Below are 25,090 nucleotides of genomic sequence, written 5' to 3' on the forward strand. Positions count from 1 at the left end.
AAATCGAAGATTGACGGAATGACAGTGATACAGTGATTTTGGGCTACAGTCAGCAGTGCTCAGGGATTACTCCTGGCTCTGCACTCACGGATCACTCCTAGTGATTGGGGACCGTATGGGATGCCTGGAATCGAACTCAGATTGGCTGCATGTAAGGCAAAGTGCCCTCCCTGCTGTACTATTGCTCTGGCTCCGTAATATCACTTTTTAGAGTCTTGAAGCTACTGAATGAAAACATCTTGCAGGGACCATTCCTGGCAGGGTGTGGATGTCTCTAACAAGGGGCCCCTCGCAGGAAACTTGGTCCAGGGGACCAGTCTCAGGGACCTTAGACAAGGGAGGCATGATCTCCTGGGGGCCCCTATTCAAGTCAATGTCAACAGACTCTATGACCAAGAAGCGCTTTCAGAGTTTAAATATTTTATCACCTGGGACAGAGAGATAATATAATGTGTACGGCGCTTGCCTTGCATGCGTCTGACCCGGGTACGATCCCTGGCACCACAGATGGTCCCCGGAGCACCACCAGGAGTAATCCCTGAGCACACAGCCAGGAGTGAGCCCAGAGCGCCACCGGTATAGGCCCTCCTTCTCCCACTGCAAAAGAAAGTTCCGTGTGCGGTTATCACCTAGCCCAAGTAGACCTCCTCCCCACAGAAAGATAAGTTTAGATCCTAAAAAAAAACAAAAAACAAAACAAAACAAAACAAAACAAAAAAATAGTTTAGATCCTAAAACGACACAGTTGCCCTGAATATGTGTACTGTGATTTTATTTTTCCGCGATTCCTTTCTGACAGTTGGCTTCGGATCCTCTCAACGAGCCTGGCAAGGGCTGGGAAGGCAGAGAGGCACTGTGCCCACAGCAGGACGGGGGCAGCCGCGGTTAACAAGCCTGAGAGCTGGGACTCTCCTGCGCATCAGGGGTGCTGTTGCCGTGCCAGGCTCCCCCCGCCCCGCCTCAGCCTGCCTTGACACTGGGGGACTGTTCCCACAAGCACCGGGATGCCCTCCCTGGATGCAGCACACGAAAGCCAGTTTAGGCAAAAACAAAACAGAAACAAACAAAACAAGCCTGATGGTTGTCGGGCCTCCTGGGGTGATTTTAGGCTCCCCTTCTTGCCTCTCTCGCCTCCTCAGCAGCCCCGCCATGGTACTCTTCAACCAGCCCCTCCTCTAGCTCGTCCCACATGTAGCAGCGAAGTTCCCCCCCCCCCGCCCCCCCGCCACCCCAATCGGGGCTGCCCAGCTGGTCTCCAGCACACCTCCCCCGCGGATTCCGACTTCTGCGAAGTTTCACAGAAACCAGCAAAGCCTGCTCGCAGGCCCAAGGCAGCCGTATGCTTGGATCTTGGCAGTCTGACTTCTTCGCCCTCCTTCTTCCATCAGCGGGAAGAGGGGGTTTCAGCGCCGGGGCCCGGGGTGGGGGGGCACACAGATGTGGTCATTCTGTAGGCTCGCACACACAGACTCTGGGAATGATTATGCAACCCTCTCCGGGAAGGGATCCTCACCTACCAGGGAGCAGACCAAAGGCAGCTGGCTCATCCCGAGGAACACACTGCACGGAAGAAAAACCATTTCGAGCTCTGTGCTAAGAGAGCGATCAGAAAGCGCGTTCCCATTGTCATTTTCTTTCCTTTTTTGCTTTTTGGGTCACACCCAGCAATGCACAGGTTACTCCTGGCGGTGCTCGGGGGACCATATGGGATGTTGGGAATCAAACTCGGGTCGGTCGCATGCAAGGCAAAAGCCCTACCCGCTGTGCTGTCACTCCAGCCCCTATTGTCATTTTCTTTTTCTTTTTGCTTTTTTGGGTCACACCTGGCAATGCACAGGGGTTACTCCTGGCTTTGCACTCAGAAATTACTCCTGGCGGTGCTCAGGGGACCATATGGGAATGCTGGGAATCGAACACGGGCCGGCCGCGTGCAAGGCAAAAACACCTAATCTGCTGTGCTATCGCTCCGACCCTCTTTTTCTTTTTTAAATTTTTTTTTAATGAATCACCATGAGGCAGTTACAGACTTACACACTTTAGTGATTGTGTTTCAGTCATACAGTGATCGAATACCCATCCCTCCACCAGTGCCCATTCTCCACCACCAATGTTCCCAGTATCCCTCCCACCACCCCTATCCCCCCAGTCCCCCACCTCTGTGGCAGGCATTCCCTTTCACTCTCTCTCTCCCTTTGGGTGTTATGGTTTGTAATACAGGTACTAAGCGGCCATCATGTTCGGTCCAGTCTACTTTCAACATGCATCTCCCATCCCAAGCGGGCCCTTCAAGCATACTTTACTTGGTGGTCCCTTCTCTATCTCAGCTGCCTTTCCCCCCAGCATGTGAGGCCAGCTTCCAAGCAGTGACGGAATCCTCCTGGCCCTTATCTCTACTATCCTTGGGTGTTTGTTAGTCTCCCATTCTGTTACTTTATATTCCACAAATGAGTGCAGTCCTTCTATGTCTGTCCCTCTCATTCTCACTCGTTTCACTTAGCATGATACTCTCCACGTCGATCCACTTGTACGCAAATTTCATGGCTTCAACTTTTCTAACAGCTGCGTAGTATTCCATTGTGTCCCACCTCATTTTCTCACAAAGCTCTTCCTTCCCTACTCCGGAGCCACTGCCGAACACTTGCACAGATAAGGAACAGAGGGCGGCAGTGGGTCTGTCTTAGGAGGGGGCATGATCCCCTATTATCACCACCCTGTGCCAGGCTACTGCCCCAGATGCCTCACATGCTGTTTCTCACCACTTACAGTCAGTCACTCCCCCCACTTGACAGTTGAGAAAACAAGGGGACCCAGAGGCACAGAGCCTGGGCAAGTTCTCAGAGCTAGTAAGAGTTACTGATCCGACCTTCTCCCACCGGCTGTTCTAGCAGTGAACCAAATTCACCAGCATCATTCTAGCAGTGAACGAATTCACCAGCATCCGTGGTATGAAGCAACTAAGGGTACTGCTTTGCATACTGGGTTGTGAGACTAAAGCAGAGTCCATTTTGAATAAGCTACAAAAGCAAATTATATATAATGAGAAGACAATGCAATTTACCATATATTAATATCTTTTCACTACCAAGTTAAAGGGCTGTAGTCATAGTACAGCGGGTAGGGCGTTTGCCTTGCACGCGGCCAGGTCGGCCAACCCGGGTTCGATTCCTCTGCTCCTCTCGGAGAGCCCGGCAAGCTACCTAGAGTATCTCGCCTGCACGCAAAGCCTGGCAAGCTACCCGTGATGTATTTGATATGCCAAGCACAGTAACAAGAAGTCTCACGATGGAGACGTTACTAGGCCCGCTCAAGCAAATTGATGTACAACGGGAGGACAGTGCTACAGTGCTACAAATGCAAATACCAGTATCTCTTTGTTTTATGGAGACAGATGTTTCTGAAAAAAACAAAACAAAACAAAAAAACTCACACGAAAACAAAACACTCAAAAGACAACAAAAAACAGGCTTCAAAGTAATTTCTTTGAAACAAATTCTACCGCCTACCCTTCTGAAGCCCAAGAAGCCTTCCCGAGGAAAGACACCCCCAGTCTGCCTCAGCAGAAATGTGGGGGTAGGGAGTGACCACAAACACCCCCATAACCGCATGTTCTTGCCGGCAAGGGCATTTGGGGGACTTCCTCGGCCTGGCCCTGGGGCGTGTTCTGCTCTGTGGAGCACCCATCACCGGCACAGGAAGTGAACCCCCAGAAATCGTGTGTGGTAGAGTGATCAGAGGAATTTATTCCCACATGGCCCAGTGCCATGTCTCCAAAAGAACATGCTGATGCTGAATCTCCCCAGGTATTCTTGGCCCGGCCGAGAACTCTTGGGCCTTCTTGGAAAAGGGAGCGGGCAGACCCCCCTTCCTGCCCACAGCCACACCCTCGGACAGAGAAACGGCCCAGCTCCACAGCCGAACCTCATCAAACAGCCACACCACCAAATCGTTCCAGATCTTTAGCTCCTGGGCGCCTCCAAATTTCACAGTACCGTCAGCCCAGTGGGATCGCAGCAAATCTGATGGGGAGGTCGCACAGAAGCCTCCTGAGCCCAGTGAGCCTCAACGGTACAACACAAGGTTCAGCTAGCACGGACCTGCCCAGGAAATCCTGACTTCGGCTCAATCACTATGAGATGTCATAATTACTAAAAATTCACTCGTTTTTGATCCAAGTTTTGATCATTCCATTTGCCTTTGTGTTGCAACAAACGACATGAAGCAAAGTCGTGCCTGCACAGGTGCAGGCTGGGGTGGTGGTTAGGAAACTAGGGCCCACTGATGGGTGAACTGATGGTGGAACACTGAATGCCTGAAACAACCATTATAGACAACCTGGGAAATCACGGTGTCATAATACAAAAACGACAAAAATAAAATAAGGTATTTATTCTCCAGCACAGTGCTGATACACACAGGAAGCATCAGAAGGACAGTATTCCTTTCTGGGACTCAGTTTCCCTGTCCATGGAGTAATTCTTTCTTGCTCTCAATATAGACAAAACACTTTCCTTTTGCTGTCTGGGACTCTGAATGGAGGGTGGGGTGGCGCAGGAGAAGATTCTATTGCCTGAGATACCTTGCTCTGTGTGTGTGTGTGTGTGTATGAGTGTGAGTGTGCGTGTCTGTGTGTGTATGAGTGTGTATGTCTGTGTGTACGAGAATCTGTGTCTATGTGTGTCTATTCATGTGTGTATGAGTGGATAAGTGTGAGTGTGCGTGTGTGTGTCTATGAATGTGTATGTCTGTGTGCATGAGAATCTGTGTCTATGTGTGTGTCTGTGTATGTATGAGTGTAAGAGTGTGTGTGTATATGAGTGTGAGTGTGCGTGTCTGTGTGTGTGAATGAGTGTGCATATCTGTGCGTATGAGAATCTGTATGTGTGTCTGTGTATGTGAGTATGAGTGTATGAGTGTGTGTGTGTGTGTGTGTGTGTGTGTGTGTGTGTGAGTGAGAGAGGGAGAGAGAAAGAGAGAGAGAGAGAGAGAAAACACACCCAGGAGGGAAGAGAGTCTGTGCAGAGCAGAACACAGGCGAGCCCCCCACAAGGCATCTCGGTGTCAAGAGCCGAGGCTGGAACCATGATTATGCCGTTTCTTATTATCTCTAATTACTGGTAAGAGGCTGAACTATCAACAGATCTCGATGCTTCATCGGTGTATTCTAGCTGGGGGGAAAATTGCCTAAATCCAAGGCTCTCCTCCACGTACGTGTTGCTAAGTTTGTAAATTAAACATGAAGTGAAATCACATTATGTCTGGGGTTGTATTAGGAAAATTCCAGAAAAGATAAGGGAGAGGGAATGAAACAAGAGCAGCGAAAATGCTCATCACTTAAGTTGGGAGATAGGTACAGACGGGTTTAGGATATAATTTTTCTCTATCTTTCCGGAGTTTTGAAAATTTTCATAATGAAAAGGGTTTTTTTTCTCCTTCTCATTTTCAAGGTGGGTTTTTATTGGTATAAAACAAAATCACCTATCTGCTGGAGCAATAGGAGAGCGGGTGGGTGCTTGCCTTGCATGCGACCGACCTGGGTTCAATCCCCGGCATCCCATATGGTCCCCCAAGCACCGCAAGTAGTAATTTCTGAGTGTAGTGTCAGGAGTAACCCCTGAGCATTGCTGGGTGTGACTCAAAAAGAAAAAAAAAAACCTAAAAACAAAAAACACAGTGATTTTATTTTTTTCCAAACCAACTGAGCAGTAAGTTTGAATTTTTTTCTGGAGGGGAAAAAAAAAAGTTGTAAAGCAGAGAAAGATTTCTCAAGCATCCTATATACTATTCTCCACGAAGAGAGAAAAATGGTCATTATAAAAGATCACGTAACAATGCAGAGGCCATCCTACGTCTGCATCCTGCCAAGTTCTCCCTTTTTTCTTCCCACCTGAGCTGTGGACACAGAAGTCAGCCCCTCACCTCGTCAAGCTACTGCAAGTTCCTTGTGACCGTGTGACCACATCCAATTCCTCCCCTTCCAAAGCTACCAACTGAAGGTATCTGCAATAAAGAGACTTCTTTGCATGTGCCGGCCTCAACTGCCCATTCCTAAATGGACTCTGGATTGTCAAGAGGCGCGGCCGGGACTCATGGCCATGTGGGGCTTCTGCTTGGGGTGCTGGCTGTGGGCTCTGCACAGCAATCCCGCAGTCTCTGGTCATGACGGGTTTAGCCTGGTGGTGTTCTGGATTTGTCCGGTCACCCCAGCGGCATCAATATCCAGAGGCTGCTTTGAAGGGTCAGCGACACCAGGTGGCCCAGCAGGCCTCCAGCCACAGTGCCATCAAGATGCCTAACTGATAGCTGGGAGTCCTGGATCACCTCCCAGACAGCAGTGGACCAGCTCAGGGGATCAGGGACCTGTTTCCGGGAGCCGATGCTTGTTTGTCTGTCTGTCTCTCTGTCTGTCTCTGCGTCTTGTTAAATTCCTTGGAACCATAATAAAACAGAAGGGCTATATTTTGATTTCTTCAGTCTGAGGAATAATATAATAAAGCCAGATTCTCCCGTCTCTGTTTCCTGAACCCACTGGAATCTCTCTGATTCCTGGCATCACAATTCCGAACACTTGGCATCGCCTGGGAATAGGTTTTCCAGGACCGAGGCCGCTTCCCCAGTGCCTCGTGGTCCGGCGCCTTGGTGGCTGCGCCGTGCTTGCTGACTCGGGAAGATCTGAGTCTGAGCAGGAAGCGCTGCCTGTGGAACCGCGCAGGCATCCTTCAGCCACTCGCCAGCACGTGGAGCCGGCAATGGTTCTCTGGGAGGCCGGCCCCCACCTGCAGAGACGCGGCCTGCCTCCAGATGGGCCCGCACACACTCCCTCTGGAAACGGCAATGCCTCGGTGGGCATCAAGGCGAGGGCACGCCCCACCAGTCCCGTGAGGCTACTTGACAGGAAGGTGTTTGGTGGGTCTGTGGGAGGAGGAGCCTGACGAGCCGCCAGGAGCAGCGTCCACCTGCTCCACCCCCAGCCAATGGGTGGGCTTGGCCAGGCCTGCGTCACGCAGTCGCCACTCCGGTGTTCTCTCCTTCTGACCAAGTTTCCGGCGAGACAGACGGTCTCTTCCACCCCCAGTGCAGAAGCCACGACTGTGGCGGCCCAGCAGGCGTCCACGGCGGAGTGGGCATCGGTCGGTCAACCACATCTCTCACAAGGAATGAGGCTAGGAGCGGAGGGAAGGAACAAGACTGACGCGGGGCTAGGGGTGGGGTCAGGGATGACTCAAGGAGGAAGTGGGGCGGGCATGGGGGCAGGGGTCACAGATGACTTCAAGGAGGAAGTGTGTGTGTGTGTGTGTGTGTGCGGGGGGGGGTGCGGGCGTTATTTCAAAGAACAAGCAATCAGGATGGAGACAGGTGAGCGGACGGGGAGTGAGGGGGTGGGTGGGGAAGAGCAAGGGCAGACCGACCAGCAAGGCTAAGGAGCCAGAGTTCACCCTCACGGGCTCAGAGAGGCCCTTAAAGGGACAAGCAGCATCCAGTGCTGAGATTACTGCGGGAGTGCTGGATCTCTATTTTTGCCACTTCCGGTGGTGCTGAGGTTGGGGGGGGGGGGGGTGCGGGGTTGGGGAAGGAGACACCATGTGGTACCAGGGAGCCACACGGGGGCTCCTGTGTGCAAAGCACGTGCTCGGTTCTTCTAGATATCTCCCTGACCCCCCCCCCCCCCACCAGATTCATAAGTTAGAGGGCCCAAAGGCTGTTCGGTTCATCCTTGTCTTCTGAATTTTTTTTGGGGGGGGGCATATTCAGAGTGGCCATCTGGGGACCATCTGGGGTGCTGGGGATTGAACCCGGGTTGGCCACCTGCAAGGCAAACAGCTACCCACTGTACTCCAGCCCTGTTCAATGACTCTTGGTCGAAGAACCGAACAATGAATGGACTCCGGGGACAGGGCAACACTACCTGCATCGTGACTTCCAGCAGACCTTCTGGAGCCGGGGACTCTGAACAGAGGCAGGCCACACTGGAAACACGCGATGCCAGACACGCATCAGAAACGAACGTCGGAGAGAGGGGGAGGGAATCAACACCCGTCAGGACGCTATACCGAGCACAGCACTGAAGGGTGCGAGGCGGACAGCAGCATCCTGCATCCCGTTTCAGAGGCATCAATTCCTCTGCCAGGGGGCGCCGCCTCCTGGGTCAGTCGGCTCCAAAGGACACAAGCCCAGGCCTCACTCCAAGCGCCAGAGACAGAACCAGCACAGAGCGGTCCCAAGGGAGCGAGGAGACAACCGCAGGAACTTGGAGGCCCACGGAGGGTGGGGTTCATGCCCAGGGTTAGATTGGGATGGGAACTCGGACCCTGACCGGTGGAGCTTTCCCTATGACACAGCCACGCATGCCACCTAGAAACATACGCCTCGTTAAAGAAAAGATTTTACTGGGGCCAGAGAGATGGTCCAGTGGGGAGGAGGTCTGCCTTGCATATGGCCAACCCGGGTTCGATCCCCAGCATCCTGTAGAATCCCTGGAGCACTGCAAGGAGTGATTCCTGAGCGCAGAGCCAGGAGGAACCCCAGAGCATCGCCAGGTGTGACCCAAAAAGAAAAATAAAAGATTTTACTAGGACAAGATTCAAAGCTCCCATCTTAGATCAAGATGCCCCAACCCTCCACAAGAGCTCCGCGGCCCTGCCAGTCAGAAAAGGCGACCTCCTGAAATGAGAGTTTGAGAAACGGCCCACGCGACTGGATTGTTGTTCTGCGATTCAAAGTCACTTGACTTCTCGTTGTTTTTCAGAGGTCTCCCTGCGGCCTCGAAGCACAGCAGCAAGAGTCCAGCGGCCGGACATTTGACTGTGGGCACGACTTGAGATGGCTCAGGTTCTCTGGGGCTGTTTCCTCAGTGGTAAGCCGGGGTCACGAAGCAACGCACAGAGGGGCGACGGCAATCAAATATGTTGGGACACAACAAGAGCTCAAGAGGCCAGAGGCCCAGTGGCCACCGCCGCCAACCTCACACCACAGAGCTGGAGCAGTCCAGGGTGGGTGCCCCCACCCCCACGCTCCCCAGCCAGCAGGCGCAGGTCATGGAGACACGATTTATTAGTAATCAATACATTTAAGAAAGTTGTAGGCACTTCCCTTCCCCCCAGTGATTATCAAAATGATACGCTTAATTTATTTTATAGTAACCCTGAAGCAAATCGGGAACAAATTAACAATCATTTTCTTTCTACTTTGGAGCCAGAGAGAAGGAAGAAAAGTGTTAACCGGGGGGAAAAACCTAAATGATGGGAGGAACAAAGGCCAGAACGTGGGGCTGCAGCTCACACCATTGCCGCCTCCTCCGTCGTCGGTGTCAGGTCACAGCGCACAAGTCACAGTCCCCAGATGTTCCCTTCCCCAATTCTCACACGCTGTGAAATATCGCCGCCTCCATCGGAAAGGGGGTAAACTGAGGATCAGAAAGAGCAAATGATTCGTTCCAGCCACAGCTCCTGAGAACTGTTAAGGCAAAATCATAAATCAAAGTCTTCTGGACACAGGCTGGGGGGCGCCTTTCCACCTGGCCATGTAAGAGATTCAGGGCCAGCACTGAATAGGTACAGAAACCCACCCCATCCCACAAGGGGACCCGCTGCCTTTGTGCTGACCCACCCCCTCCCTCTGCCGCTGCTCCAGCATCAAAGAGAACTGCTTCTCCAGAACAGGATACTTGAGAATAATTCCTGTTTGGGGATCCTTTGTTTGGCTACCAGAAAAGAATGTTCAACATCTTTCCAAACCTCCTTCTTATGCTAATTACAGCTCATCCGCATCTGGGCACCCACAAGCAAAATCAATCTGACTATAAAAACAAGCCAAAGACATTTTCTTACCATTAAAACAAACACACACACACACACAAAACCAAACCCCTAAAACAAAACAAAACAAGTAAGATTGCAACATGATTAAATCCACAAGAGCATTCCCCCAGCAACCTAAGAGCCCCTGTGCGGAGAAATCACAGCCAACGGCACGAGTCCTGGAGACGGACACCAGCAAACATTTCACACATGTAACTGTGTTCTTTAGCAGCGGTGCGGGATGCAAGTTTATTTTCAGTTCATCCTCTTTCATGTTTTATCTGCTGTTAGATGTCAACAAGTCTGACACATTCAAATACTGCCACGTTGGAGGAAAAACACCACTCGAAAGGCATGTTCACTTCCCCCAATGCCGAAGCCAAATGAACCTAGACACATGCGCCGTCTGTGCACACCTCATTTCTTTCCCATCCCGACATCCGAGGAGTTTGCAGGAACCACCACAGCTCTCCTTCCCAAACTGCTCCTTCGACCAGCTCACCCCTCCTCCACCCTGTCCTCTAAAAGGAGTCAAGCTTCCTCATTAATAAAGCTCACTCCTGACAAGGCACCCAGGGCAAAGTAAAAACAGCTGCTTACAAAATAGCACGGATGCTATCATTTCATTTCTAGGAGATGACAGCGCACGTGTAGATGTAGATCCACCTGATGCAAATTTTTTTTTCTTCTTTTGGGGCCATACCTGGTGATGCTCAGGGGTTACTCCTGGCTTGACATTCAGGAATTACTCCTGACCGTGCTCGGAGGACCATATGGGATGCTGGGAATCGAACCCGGGTCGGCCGCGTGCAAGAAAAGTGCCTTACCCGCTGTGCTTTCGCTTCAGCCCCTGATGTAAAATGTTTTGAGCGAGCAGTGTCCGTGTTCTCAGCAGCTGGGTGGTGAGCCGAGGGTCATTCTTTCCTTTTCCCCAGTCTCCTTCCTTTCTTCCTTCCTTGGCGGTGGGAGGTTTGGGACACAGCCAGCGGTACTCAGGGGACCAGGCAGTGCCAGGGATAGAACGGGGGGTTGGTCGCATGCACAGCAAGCAGCTTAACCCTTGCACTATCTCTCCAGCCCCACAATGCTTGAATTCTCCATGTTGGTTCTTTGTATTCTCATACAGAAAAGTGCAATAACGCTGTTTTTTCCCCTTTTTTTAAACCAGCCTCCCTCTAAAATCCATCGTGTCAAGAATCTTCTTTTGGGGTAATTAGTTTGAAAACCTTTATTTAGTGTACTTAGAACAACAACAACAAAGGGCTCATATGGAAAGATCTCAAAAACCACATCCCAGGGACTGGAATGGTAGTCCAGTGGGGAGGGCGTATGCCCAGGTTTGATCCCCGGCATCCCATACGGTGCCCTGAGCCTGCCAGGAGTAAACCCACAGCACTGCTGGGTGTGGCCCCAAATCTTAAAAAAAAAAAAAAAAGAAAAAAAAGAAAATCTTGGGGTCTGGAACAATAGCACAGTGGGTAGGGTGTTTGCCTTGCATGCAGTCAACCGGGTTCAATTCCCAGCATCCCATATGGTCCCCTGAGCACCGCCAGGGGTAATTCCTGAGCGCAGAGCCAGGAGTAACCCCTGTGCATTGCCGGGTGTGACCCAAAAAGAAAAAAAAAAAAAGAAACCAACCCCGAAACAAAAGCAATACCACATCCTAGTAAAGATTATGTTTAAAAAAAAAAAGGATTTTTTTCTGGGGGGGAGTGGGAAGGCCACACCTGGCTTCCTCCTGCTTCTGTCTCTGCACTCAGGGATCAATCAATTGGGGAGCTGGCGGAGATCAAACCGGCCAGGCAAACGCCCTCCCTGCTGTCTGATCACTCTGGCCCAAGATCATGCTAAATCTGAATAACTCAGGGACCACAGTCACTTCCTTATTTTCACATCACTTAAAATGCTGGGAAGAAATAGCCTTAAAAGGTCTGACTGCTTCTCCACCACTGCGCGCACTTTCCTGCTGCTTATTTTGCGTCTGTCGAGGAGATACACTCTACATGCTAAACTATTTCTGAAAGATTTAATCAAGACTATAAATGAAAACCAAGAGAGTCATACTGGAGAAATAATAACTGTACCTGTGAGAAATTCTACACCCAAGTCAGAATGTAGCTAATGCTGCCACTGAAAAAGAAAGTTTCTGGGTCTGGAGAGAGTTTCCATGGGCTGGCGGGCATGGGTTGCACACAGCGGGTGCAGGTTCGATCCCTGGCACCACATGGTCCCCTGAGCACTGCGGGGGTGTGGCCTACCTTCTCCAAACCTTCCCCCCGCCTCACCCCACGCATCACCAAAACAAACAACAAAACAAACAAACAAACAAAAAACAAGCCTGGAGCTGCTTTGCTGGGGATGGAACCTGGGTCAGCCGCATGTAAGGCCAATGCCCTCCCTGCTCTGCTATTGCTCTGGCCCCGGGAACAAACATTTTCACCCGATTTGGAGCAACAGAATTCAGCATGGGGTGGACCTTTGCTTTACCAGTTCCACGTTAGTACAGCTTTAACAACGCGGGCTTTAATAACGATACCCTCCTGAGCTAAGTGCTAAGTTTAGCCTGATCTTAACATAAAAAAAACAAAAAAAACCCCAAAACAACAAAAAAAAAAACAACAGCCTCAAAGAGGTGAAGCAACTTTGCCCAAGTCACACAGCTAGTAGGAACAGGACCAAGAGCCCAGCCTAGTTGTTATTTCAATCCTAAGCCGTGTTCTTCAACACGCAGGCCCCAGTCACGAGCTCCCCGTGCCTGTGCGTCCATGTCTCCTCACTGGCACAAGAAGGGACACGTCATCTTTCAAGGTTCCCTCAAATGCCATCTATTTTCTTCCCAAATACCTACAAGTCTGGACTTCCACAACCTCAAAAATAATCCTCACAAAACCCCAAGAAAATAGGTATTGATCACATTCCGACAGCAGAGGAAACAATTATCTATCGAACATCACTATGGGAACAAGTGCAGGGCAGCCTGCGGGAGAGGCATGAGCGGGCCCGTGGGCCACTTTCCCCGGGCAACCCTGCCCCCTCCCCCTAACGTGGCTGCCCCCCCCAGGCAGAGCGAGCCCGTCTGGGGCAGACTCTGCAAGGCGAGTGAGACCCGTGACCAGCAGCTCAGGGCTCAGGGCCAAGCAGGCACAAGTTCACTGAGTCACTCAAGTCAGAGTCTCCTAAGCCCTACAGCCCACGGGGCATGCTGACGCGCGTCTCAATCATATAAAGACACATTCAGACATGGGGCCGGGGTGACAGCATGTGAAGTGCTCACCTTGCACACGGCCAGCCCGGGCTCCATCCCCAGCACCCCACAGGGCGCCCGAGCCCGCCAGAAGAGAGCACAGAGATGGGAGTCCTGAGCATAGGAGGGTGTGGCCCCAAAATAAAACAGTATCTGGGGTGCAGGTCAGACAGACGCTGAAGGGAGTCCCCAGCCTCACCCGGCCTTGCCCCAGCCTCTCTTTCTGGTGGCTTTCCTCTCTCAGCAAGCCTGTTCCACACCCTCGCGTAACAAAGCGCCCCTGTGTGCTGTGGATGTATGTCGCACTTGCTGATTTGTTTGCCTGGTGAATATCTGTAATATCTCCCCCATTTCTGTGATACCAGTTTCCTTAAGCTGATTCAAGAGAGCACAGGGAAGGAGAACTGGGATTATAAGAAGTGACACGGGAGGAATATTAAGCCTGGGGTAGCACTAGTGTAACACTGTCCTCCCGCTGTTCATCGATTTGCTCAAGCGGGCACCAGTAGCATCTCACAACAAATTGTGAGACTTGTTACTGTGTTTGGCACAGTGAATATGTCACAGGGAGCTTGCCAGGTTCTGCCGTGCGGGCGAGATACTCTCGGTCACTTGCCGGGCTCTCCGAGAGGAGCAGAGGAATCAAACCTGGGTTGGCAGTGTGCAAGGCAAACACCCTACCCACTGTGTTATCGCTCCAGCCTCGAGTATGGACTTTTAACTTGGGTGGTGGGGTGCAGGCCAGGAAGAGGAGCAGAGACTTGGGCCCCGTGGGTAGGGGAGGTCTGGCTTTGAGTGACCTGTGCCTGGGCCTGGATGCACTGTCTGAGAATCCCCATCTGTGGCTCACTAGCGCTGCCCACACGGTCCTGGGAGAGAGCAGAGTCAAACACCCGGGACTCGGCAGGAAGAGGTGGGAGCTGAGAGCGGCAGACAGCGAGGAGAGGGATCAGGGCGAGGACGTGGAACTGAATGAACGGGGGAGGTGAGGCACTGCCAGGAAGGTGGAAACGACCCCTGGAGAGGAGGCAAAGGAGCAGGGTATTGGGGGCGGGAGGAGGAGGCGCGGGGGGAGGGGGCACACACTCTCCTTGGGCCCCTACGACCTGTGATGGATTAGGTAAGACCTGAATGTAGCAGGAGTCCCTGGGAAAAGAGTCGGCCCCAAACAATGCCAGGCCAGCACCACGGTCCATGTAGATGGCTTAAAAAATGCTTCTTCTCTGCCCATGCCGGGGCTGCTCCTTTCTTGGACCACAGGCCCCGCTGTGCCATTTCCTCCTTCCAACCCCGGGAGGTGCCTGGAATGGTGACACCTCCTCGTTGTGCGGGAACCAAGAAACACCCGGCAGACTTAGGTGCTTCCTGCATGCAGCCCTCCAGGATCACCGGCAAGTCTCTGCAGGTGCCGGAGAGAACTCTTTCTTTTGTTTTGGTTTAGGGGCCACAGCCGAAGTCTTTGCGCTCAGGGGTCACTCCTGGCAGGGCTCAGGGGGCCTAGAGGGATGCTGGAGATGGGACCTGGGCTGGACATCTGCCAGGCAGGTGCCCTGCCTGCTGTGTCGTCTCTCTGGCCCCAGAGAGCACTCTTGGAAGAGCCGTCTCCTCTTGGCGCCTGTCTCTCCTGGGTGAGGCATGCGTGGGACGCCTGGCATGGGGGTGCCCTGCACACCCGCCTGCCCGCCCGCTGCGGGGTGCTCACCCGCTCACAGCTCACACAGCCTCCAGGGGAACCGTGTTAAACAGTGCAATTAACTAGAACTGCTACAAACTCAATAACTCATCAGCCTAATGAAGCAGGACAAGGAAAATTCGACCCATTTTAATAAGCATTTTAAAAAGAAACGAGAAAGAAAGGTCAAGTGCCATTCCTGGGTCCCGGCTCTTCCCTCTACCCCTCCCGCCCCACGGAGCAGTGAACGCCATGGAGCCCACGGATACGGCCCCCTTCCCTCTAAAGACACAGAGCCAGCCACCCTGCCCGCCTCAAGGGCAAATCACCCCTTTCCAGCCCAGCCCGAGAGGGAGAATCTCCCGGATCTATTCCTGAAGGTTTTATTATGCAAACCGGAATGGAATTCAATTACAATCTTTCTTTTCCTTATCCACCCAAACTCGCCAAGAGGAACTAAATTACCAGCGATTCCAGGTTATAAAAGTGGTTTTTGCTTCTTCCCTCCTCTGGAGTCACCTCAGTCTAGAAATTCATTCTCTCTCTTTCGCTCTCTCTCTCTCTCCTCCCTCCTTCCTCTCCTCTTTCTATTTCATCTCGCCTTTCTATCTCTCCCCTCTCCTTTCTCTCCCTCTCTCCCTCTCCCCCCCCTCCCTTCTGTGGGTGCAGGGTGCACAGCTGTCCTCCTGCCACCCTACTCAGCATAGCGCCCTGGCCTTCCAACCACAGATGAGCCCACCCTTGCTCAGGCAGTGAGACCACAACCCGCAGGCTCTGGTTCTCTCTCTCCGAGCCCAGGGACAGGTGGGCAGTCTCCTGGCCTGGCCTTCCCTATGACCTCTGACCTCTGAGAGGATGGGTCCGTGAGCACCACGGCCAGGGTGGACAAGAGGCAGGCCTGGCCCAAGAGAGAACCTGTAGATCCCAGGGTGTACGCCAGGGTGTCACCTGTCACGCTCTTCCGGTATCTGCCTGGCACACACAAGTCCCGGCCCTGCACCCACCCTGGAAGGTGCATCTAGGCTCACTACTGTAGGAGCAACTGAGGCCCCGAGCCGAGGAGCTGGTCCAATGTCACAGGGCGACAAGCTGCGGTGGCATCACACACCGAGCCCCAAAGCTACTGGAGGCGTTTCGGTAAAGCCCTATGGACTTGATCATCCAACAGTCGAAGTGTTCTTCAACCCTGGACCCACGCTCCAGCCTTACACCGGCCCTTGGAAGGACGCTGGAGGTGAGGGGCAGAGACTGGGGAGGGGTGTGTCTGGAGGGTGCGCCCCCTCCCTGGGAGAAGCTGCCTCGCTCAGGAAATGCTTCTGCATCCCCAGGAGCCCAGGGCCCTGCCTGCTGGGCAATGGGGCAGTGGGGACCGCACAAAGGCGGGGCGCCCTCCGGTCCGGAGGCCCCTCTCCTCTCCGCGCTCCAAACACAGCCCTAACTCACATCCCTCCACGTTTTCTGTACCCGTGATGGGCATCACCCGATGCTCCTCTACTGCATGCGGCATCACGACACTGTCGTTCCCCATACATATATACCTGAGTGTCCCCCCAACCACTAAAGACGTAAGGCTGTTAAGTCACCCCGAGTCTATCGAGCACAAAGCCAAGCCCCCTCTCCTGTTTGGGGCTCTCCAGAGAGCACCCCCTCTGTGTGGAAGTTGGCTCGACAGCCCGTGACAGGGACACGCGTGCTTGCCCCATGGGGGTTTCTGGCCCATAAAGCCCCCCTCTTTCTTGTGCTTTTCTGGGTGATAATCCTGAGACAGGCCAGGGGCTGAGACTGGGCCAGCATGAAGTGACAGAGGCAGACCCCGATACACCGAATCCAGAGGCCGGACAAAAAAGAAAGGCTGAGGGCAGCCCCCCAGAGCTTCCGACTGGCTGGTTCCTGGCTATGGTGCTGAGTTAGCTGATGGGTTACTAACTGCGGCACGTCCTAGCGGGGGCCTGGAGACAATTTACGTTGACCACCATTTGTTTAGCTTCTAAACAAGCTGAGTGACCATGGGGGTGTGGCACCCCCACAACAAAAAAATATAACCATAAGCTGGGTGAAAGACCACGTCCCTCATGTGTAAGGCTGACAACTGAACTGACACCTTCAATCTGGGGGGCTCCAGGGAGAACCCCAAACTCATGTCGGTCTTTCAGGGAAGTGGCTAATTAGTTGTTGCGGTTAATAAACACTGACTTGTTAATATATCACATGCCAAGCACTGGTCTAGCGCCTGGGACCCAGAGGCGGTAAGGCCCTTGGCTCCACGATCTGAAGGTTATGAAGTCCTGGACCATGGGGGCTCCTGGGACACTTCCTAAGAAACTAATATCCCGGGCCAGAGAGACAGCATGGTGGGTAGGGTGTTTGCCTCGCATCTGGCCAACCTGGATTTTGGTCCCCATCAGCCCATATGGTGCCCTGTCCCTGCCAGGAGTAATTCCTGAGCGCAGAGCCAGGAGTAAGCCCTGAGCACCTCCAGGTGTGGTCCCAAAAGCGAAGCAAAACAAGAGCAGCACTCACACCCAGGACCCGCAGAGGCAGCCAGGCAGGCAGAGAGGTGCTACAGACGGAGCAGGGTGGGAGCGAGGGGCAGGGAGCACTAGAGGGGGGTGCAGGGGTGCTCTGGTTGGGCTGAGGCTGCTGTGTGTCAGCTGAGCTGTGCCTGTGTGCCAGGTGATGGCCCAGCCCACGCACAGGAACACACACATGTATACACACACAGTCTCACAAACACACACACACATACACAGAGTCAGCCCATGTGCAAGAATCCAACACACACACACAGAGTCATACACAAACACAGTCTCAGCTCATGTGCAGAAACACACACACACACACACACAATCAGCCCATAACAAGTACGCACAGACACATACACAATCTCTCTCTCACTCTCACACATACACACATACAATCAGTCCATAAGCAGGAATGCACAGGTACACAATCTCTCTCTCCTTCACTCTCTCTCTCTCTCTCTCTCTCTCTCTCACACACACACACACACACACACACACACACACACACACACACGCCTGGCAGGTGAGAGAGGAGGAGGAAGCCCTGCACTCTCACTCCTCCCGCCCGCCCAACCCTTGGCATCAGGGCGGGGTGCAGGGCGGGGGTGGCCCAGGGCTATGCTCCTGGTGGGGTCCGCCTCTCTCTGGGCTCCGCTGGGCTGGGGTGCAGAGACGCATCGTCGGCAGCCCCATTACGGCCTCACATGCCTCCCCGGAGCTGTCTTACCAAGCCATTGCCCTCACTAATATCCTGTTATCAAATTCCTAACGTGCCTACTCGAAACCAAATGTACTGTTACCAGCACGCGGCCGCCGGGCACAGCTCTCAACAGGAAAACAGCTGCTCGCTGAATCTGTCACTGCTCGGCTCAGGACCGTGCCCAGAGAGGCAGAGTCTGTGCCGGGAGACGCTTCCGCATGACCTCGAGGCCCTCAACAGGACCAGCAGGGTGGCCCGGGGGCATTTCCGGGATTCCAGGACAAAGCCCCGGCAACCAGGGTCTAACACACAGACATCAGAGCCTGTGTCCAGGAGTCCAGCACCTTCATTTCAGAGGCCTCAGAAGCAGCCCCGGGCTGGCTCCTTCCTGAGTGCTCTCAGCGAAAACCCCACGGGGGCCTAAGTAAGCGTATAATGAAGTGGGGCCAGGACGTAGGCCGTCTCAAAGACCTCCTCCTCTGAATTTCCACAGAGGACTGGACAAAAAGCCCCACAGAGGCTCGGCTGTCTCTGGGCAGTGCCTGGCCTCTCTCCGTGGGGGTGACCAGAACCTCCTCTCCTTCTTGGATCTTTAGGCTACAGTTCTCTGCCCTGCCCAGTCCTGCCTTCCCTAACTCCCTGCTGGCCCTGGAGAACTGAGTCAGTGGGAGAAGGAGAGAAGGAAAGTGACCTCCAGAGTACAGACCACCTTCCTTCCAGCTGAGAAGAACAGACAGGAGGAGGATTTTTTTTTTTTTGGTCTCTCACCTGCTCCCTCAAAAAAAATTATTTTTAATTTCATCAAAGAACTGTGACTTACAAAAACTCAACTTGGTAGTTGAGTTTTAGGCATATAATAAATACATCAACACTAATCCCCCCTACCCGTGTCACCTTCCCTCCCCCAGTGTGCCCCTATTCCGTCCGTCCCGTCCCCCACCTGCCGCCTGGATAGGCACATTACAGAGTTCAGTGGTTTCGGTGTAGAGTATATGTTTTCCGGGTCGCTGAGTCTCTCCACGCCAACAGCACAACGGAAGCCCCAACCCCTGCTCGCCCATCACTTCCCCTTATCTCCCCCACCCTTCCTTGATTTCTTTCCATCTCTGTCCTTCTCCTCCCTAAACTCTGGGGTCAAGGGTGACCTAGGCATCCCCCCTTTACTCCACGACATCTCCTCATCACTTCGTATGCCAGAGGTAAGTGAGATCACGCTGCGTTTGAGACAGACAGGTGCTTTGAGGCAGGCAGGTGAGGACGGCGAAAGATCCTGCAGGCACCAGCTTCCCGACCATGGGCAGGAGGCGTTCTCCCAGAGCACGGGACGGATGTTTCCTCTGACACGCCAGCCCATCAGCCGCGGGGTGGGCTCAGCCTTCCCCCTCCCTCTCCCTATCTTCCCCCTGCCCTTTGCCACATACCAAATAAAACCCTGCGGTCCTGTAACTCCCCCAGCATCACCATCAGTGGTGGCTCAGGGGTGGAGGCGGGGGACGGAGTGGGGGTTAACAGTGGGTACTTATGGAAGAACAGACGGCGCAGCAGGCTGAGACGGGTCCCTCTGGCAGCTCTCTGCTGGGAACGCGTCCCGTCGGGGAGGAAAAACATCGAGGGGGGGAAGCTGGGCAGCAGTCAATAGTTTGGGGGATTCCTGGTGTCGGCTGAATTCGACTTCAATACAGAAATACGTGAAGGGGCCTTGCCGGAAGTGACAAGTGCTGCTGCCACCTCGTCACTCTTCCCAAAAGGGTCTTTGATCAGAGAGACACTGGTGACGGCTGACGAGATGACACAACCTCTGCCTGGAGACTCACAGGCCAGAAGGAAAAAGGAGCCACCACAATTCTAGCCAACAGAGAACGAAGGTGAAACAAGGGCTGCAGAGGACCAGAGATACCCGGGATGCCCTTTAAAAAAAAAAAAAAAAAACAAACATGCACAGGAAGTAAGACACTGGAAATAGGCAACCCTCCTCCTGCCGGGCCCCAACACAGCTCCGGCTCCCCCTTCCTCCTGATGCCCCCGACCGGGAGGGCTGCTCCCAGGAACCCACCTTCGTGCTCCTTCTCCGTCGTGCCGACCTTCTTGATCTTCCGGGGGGATTTCATGAAGAGGGGGAAGATGGTTCGCAGGCCAAGAATATCCACAAACTTATGGCAGTTGTCGGTGCCCTCGGGGCCGATCATGGCATGGTCCAGGACTTTGAGGGCGCTGCTCCGGGAAATCTTCTTTTCTCTGGGGACGAGAGGTTTCACGTGAGGCCCTTCAAGGCCATAAACATGGGCCAGAGACATAGTCACCACGGGCTAAGGCACGCACTGTGCACGCCGGCTCTGGTTTCATCCTGAGCACCTCTGGGAGCCACGAGGAACCCCTGAGCACTGTCAAGTGTCGTTCCCCCCCCCCCCCCAGGCCCCCAAGACAAACATATTTACTGTAGCATCCACCACAGAAGAGATGAAAAGGAAAATTAAGATGATTCAAATATGTACCAATGAGAAAATAGGACTAATTATGGGATATCTCAATGGAATGTTACACACTTGCGGACAATTAGGAGCCGGCAGAAAAATGAACAAGCGCGGATGACACAAAAGTCACAAAAAGTCAGTATTCTGTACTGAAGCACAGCCTAAATTACTTTTAAAATGTGCACTAAAAAAAGATGGGAAAGAAACGGATGGAAATGCAAATGAAAGTTATTTCCGGGATGGCGGGGGTATGGGCAGCTCTATTCTCTTGTCTCTTTCAATTTTTGAAACTGCTTTACGGAGATATTCAACTCACACACAATTCACCCATTTAAAATGTACAACTCGACATTTTAGTCTATTCACAGGCATGAGCAGCCATCACCTGGACAAGAAACCCGCTCCTGTCCCTTCAGCTGTCTGCGTCACACCCTGCCCTTCCGGCCTCCCCGCCCCCCACCCCGGCTATGCCCCCCAAGACACACTTCCTTTCTCTATGGATCTGTATACTCTGGATACTTCAAGGAAATAGGATCAAAACAGTGATCACTGTGACCAATTTGAAAGAAACAAACAATATCCCTCCCCAAACTCTCACTGTCACTGTCCTCCCATTGTTCACTGATTTGCTCCAGCGGGCCCAGTAACATTGTGACACTTGTTGTTACTGTGTTTGGCATATAGGATGGGAGCTTGCCAGGCTCTGCTGTATGGGCGAGATACTCTCGGTAGCTTGCTGGGCTCTCCAAGAGGGGCGGAGGACTCAATAACTTGCGTCGACCGGGTCCGCCACGTGCAAGGCAAGCACCCTACCCGATGTGCTACTCTTCCCAAAACAACAACAACAAAACCCTTTCTATGGAGCTGGAGAGATAGCACGTGGCCAACCTGGGTTCGATTCCCCATATCCCATCTGTTCTCCCTAGTCAGCTAGGAGTGATTCCTGGACACAGAGCCTGGAGCAAGCCCTGAGCATCACTACGTGGCCCCCAAACCAAACAGAAGCCTTGTGAAGGGGCCACATCCACCAGAGCACTGAAAATGCACAGCCGGGCCACCCCACATGGGTATACCTGTTGGTGTGTGGTGCTGTGAGCCAGAGATGAGTTCAGGGCCGCACACAGACTGGGATGTGCTCCGGGCAACACCCAGCCCCCTGTGACCAGCTTTTCTCCGAGGGTGATGTTTCTCAGGGCTCAGCCTTATCGTCACACTGAGGGAAACACTGAGCTCTCTGGCCCTTCGCCCTGGACACGAGGGTGATCGCCTTGTCTTGGCACTGGCTAGTGCTGCGGTAAAGGTGTTCTCCCAGGCCTGGCCTTGGAGGGGAGGAATGGGTTTTCGTCTCCTTACTGCATATTAGATCCAGGCAAAGGCATCTCTCTGTTCAAACTTTTTTGGGAGGAGGGCAGTTTGGGGTCAGACCTGATGGGGCCTGGGGGCTCAGGGGTCATTCCCAGAGAAGCTCGGGAGAACCAGGCCTTGCCAGGGATGGAGCCAGAGCCAGCCGGGAGTCAGGAGGGGTCAAGGTCTCTCTGGCCTCAGGCTGGGCCTTCTGAGCAAGGGACTGTCAGGTCGTTCTCCTATGTGGCTGAACCATTTTGCATTCCCAGAGTGGTGTACAAACCGTATGATTTCCGGAGCCGTTTGCCCATGTGTGTTAGCTGGCACTCTGTTGCCAGTCGTCCTAGTGGGTGGGTGTGAGTGCTAGATCTCATTTTGCCTTTGAGTCGCATTTCCCTAATAATTAATGACTCAAGCAGATTTTCTTGGTCGTCAATGTATACCTTCCCTTTTCTCCCTTTTGGTTTTTAGGACAGGACTGGCAGTGCTCGAGGGCTGCTCCCAGCTCAAGGCTGGGGGTCCGCATGGTGCCAAGGATTAAACCAGGGTTGTCTCTCTCTGTCTTCCTGCCTGCTTGTCTGTCTATCTGGTTCTGCCTCTCTCTCTCTCTCTCTCTCTCTCTCTCTCGACCTCTACCTCTGGAGAAAGATCTACTTGCATTCTTTGCCCATTTTAAAATTAGCTTAATTCTCTTTATAACCAAGTTATAACAGTTCTTCATTCTAGACAGATGTCCCTTTACAAATATATATAATCTGCAAGCATTCCATTCTAAATGCTGTCTCCTCATTTTCTTTATATAGTGCACTTTGAAGAAGAAAAGGTTTTCATTTTGATAAAGTCCAAGATACTTATCATTTTCTGTTTTTAATTGTGCTTTCTCTTAAAAAAAAATCCTACATAAGAAACACTGCCAAATGCAGTATCACCAAGATTTAATCTATGTTTTTGTCTAAGGCTTTTAAGAGTTTGAGTCCTTAAATTGTATGTGGTGTGAGATTAAGGAAGCAGCTTCATCCTTTTGGCTCTCGACATCTGATTTCTGAGGACCACCGACTGAGTCTGTTTTTTTCCCCATTCCGTCGCTGTGGTGCTCATGCTGGAAATCGGTTAGCCAGAGACACCTGAGATTTCCAATTTTATTCTATTGATTTATGCCAGCACTGCACTATCTTCATTATCACTGCTTTGCAGTGAGCTTTAAAACAGAAAACTACACTTGTCCCCCCTCGCCACTTTTCAGGATGATTGACTTCTTTTTTTTTTTGGTGGGGAGTAGTTTGGGCCACACCCAGAGATGCCCAGGGGTTACTCCTGGCAGTGCTCAGGGGACCAGAAGGAATGCCAGGGATGGAACCCGGGTTGGCTGTGTGCGAGGCAAGCACCATTCCCTCTGTACTATGGCTCCGGCCCAACTGCAGGCCTTTTATTTCATTTCATTGCCTGAGTGCCCTGGCCAGGCCTCGAGTCCAGTGTTAGAAAGATGTATGCGGGGCTGGAGTGATAGCACAGCAGGTAGGGTGTTTGCCTTGCACACGGCCTACCTGGGTTCAATTCCCAGCATCCCATATGGTCCCCTGAGCACCACCAGGAGTAATTCCTGAGTGCACGAGCCAGGGGTAGCCCCTGAGCATCGCTGGGTATGACCCCCCCAAAAAAAAGAAAGACGTATGCATTTTGGTGGCCATCATATCTTTTACCTGATAGCAAGGAAGAAACATCCTATTTTTTTCTTTTTTCGCTTTTTTTTTGGGTCACACCTGGCGATGCAAAGGGGTTACTCCTGGTTGTGCACTCAGGAATCACTCCTGGTGATGCTCGGGGGACCATATGGGATGCTGGGAATCGAACCCAGGTTGGCCGCATGTAAGGCAAATGCCCTACCCGCTGTGCTATTGCTCCAGCCCCAAAACATCCTATTTTCATCGTTAAACAGAACACTGGTGGCGGAGTTCTTGGAAGTGCACCCTGCCATGCCCACGATTCCTCATTGGGGCATTTTTATCATGCAAAAGGGAGGTTGACAAGGTGGTTTCCCTGCACCTTAGTCCTCTTTCTTCTTTTACATATTGTTCACTTTTTGCCCTAATGAACATGTAGCGCGCCCATTCAGAATTAGAAGAGAACAAATCTTTTTAAGAAAATCTAATGGTGATTCTGTCCCCGGGAAGTCATCCCGCCAGCGAGTGCTTCTCCTGAAGAGCCTCTCGGAGCCTAATTTCCTTTCGCCTGACACTGTTTACCCCCTCGCTGCGGGAGAGGGGAGCACCATGCCAGCAGCTTGAGATCTCAGCATGACTGATCCACCAAGCCAGCGAACGTGATATTTACCGAGCGCTTCCGCGGCCATGGGACGGGCTCGAGGGGGAGAGAAGAGCCCGGTTTCTGTTTTGAAAGCATTAAATCTATTTAGAGAGACTAAATTAATATAGAACAAATAGGGAAAGGTACAAGCCAGCATATAATTTCCCCCATGTATCATTCAATCAACAAATATTTACTGGATACCTCTTATGTGAACAGGACAGATCCAGAAATCTCTTGATCGAGGAGCTTAAACCCGGCAATAGGAAACAGATGGAAAAAAAAAAATCAAGACACAGTTTGCTGGGCGTGTGAAGGAATGACTACAGAGGGATCCAAGGCCAAGGAAGACCATTCCAAGGGCCCCACCTGGGTTGAGATCTGAGCAGTTACATCTACTGATCATGTACATTTTCTCTGCTTTTTATGTATGGTTTTGGGGCCACGCTCGGAGGTGCTCAGGAATCACTCCTGGCGGGGCTGGGAGGGATCATGCGAGGTGCCAGGGATCGAACCCAGGTTGGCCGTGTGCAAAGCCAGTGCCCTATCCACTGTACTATGCTCTAGTCTCATGCACATTTTCAGGGCAAAATGTTAAAGAAAGGAGCGGTGAGCATCAAGGCACCAAGGCGCTTAAGGCAGAGCTGAGCCGGCAGCGTGGAAGGAAAGGTCTGCAGCAGGGCTCTGACTTAGATCGGAGAGGAAAGTGTGGGCCCTGGTCAAGGCCACATCCCGTACTCTTGCAGGCACAAAACGTCCTACGGGAAAAGAACAGCACTGCAGCACTGCAGTCCCGTTGTTCATCGATTTGCTTGAGCGGGTACCAGTAATGTCTCCATTGAGACTTATTACTGTTTTTGGCATATTGAATATGCCACAGGGAGCTTGCCAGGCTCTGTTGTGCAGGCGGGATACTCTCGGTAGCTTGCCGGGCTCTCCGAGAGGGACGGAGGAATTGAACCCGGGTCGGCCGCGTGCAAGGCAAACACCCTTCCCGCTGTTCTATAGCTCCAGCCCAGGAAAGAAATCTAATCCTAGA

At 52.5% G+C, this 25,090-nt stretch overlaps 1 protein-coding gene across 1 annotated transcript in view; it reads right to left on the reverse strand.

The window, feature by feature from the left end:
• CTNNBL1 (catenin beta like 1) overlaps positions 1 to 25,090 on the reverse strand; it is a 186,485-nt gene that overhangs the window by 41,817 nt on the left and 119,578 nt on the right. The window contains exon 11 of the mRNA XM_056121215.1: positions 19,986 to 20,167. Within this exon, the coding sequence (XP_055977190.1) occupies positions 19,986 to 20,167 (182 nt within the window). The remainder of the gene's footprint in view (positions 1 to 19,985; positions 20,168 to 25,090) is intronic.

Source organism: Sorex fumeus, unplaced genomic scaffold, assembly GCF_029834395.1.
Source record: "Sorex fumeus unplaced genomic scaffold, SorFum_2.1 ptg000044l, whole genome shotgun sequence".
NCBI classification, from domain to species: domain Eukaryota; kingdom Metazoa; phylum Chordata; class Mammalia; order Eulipotyphla; family Soricidae; genus Sorex; species Sorex fumeus.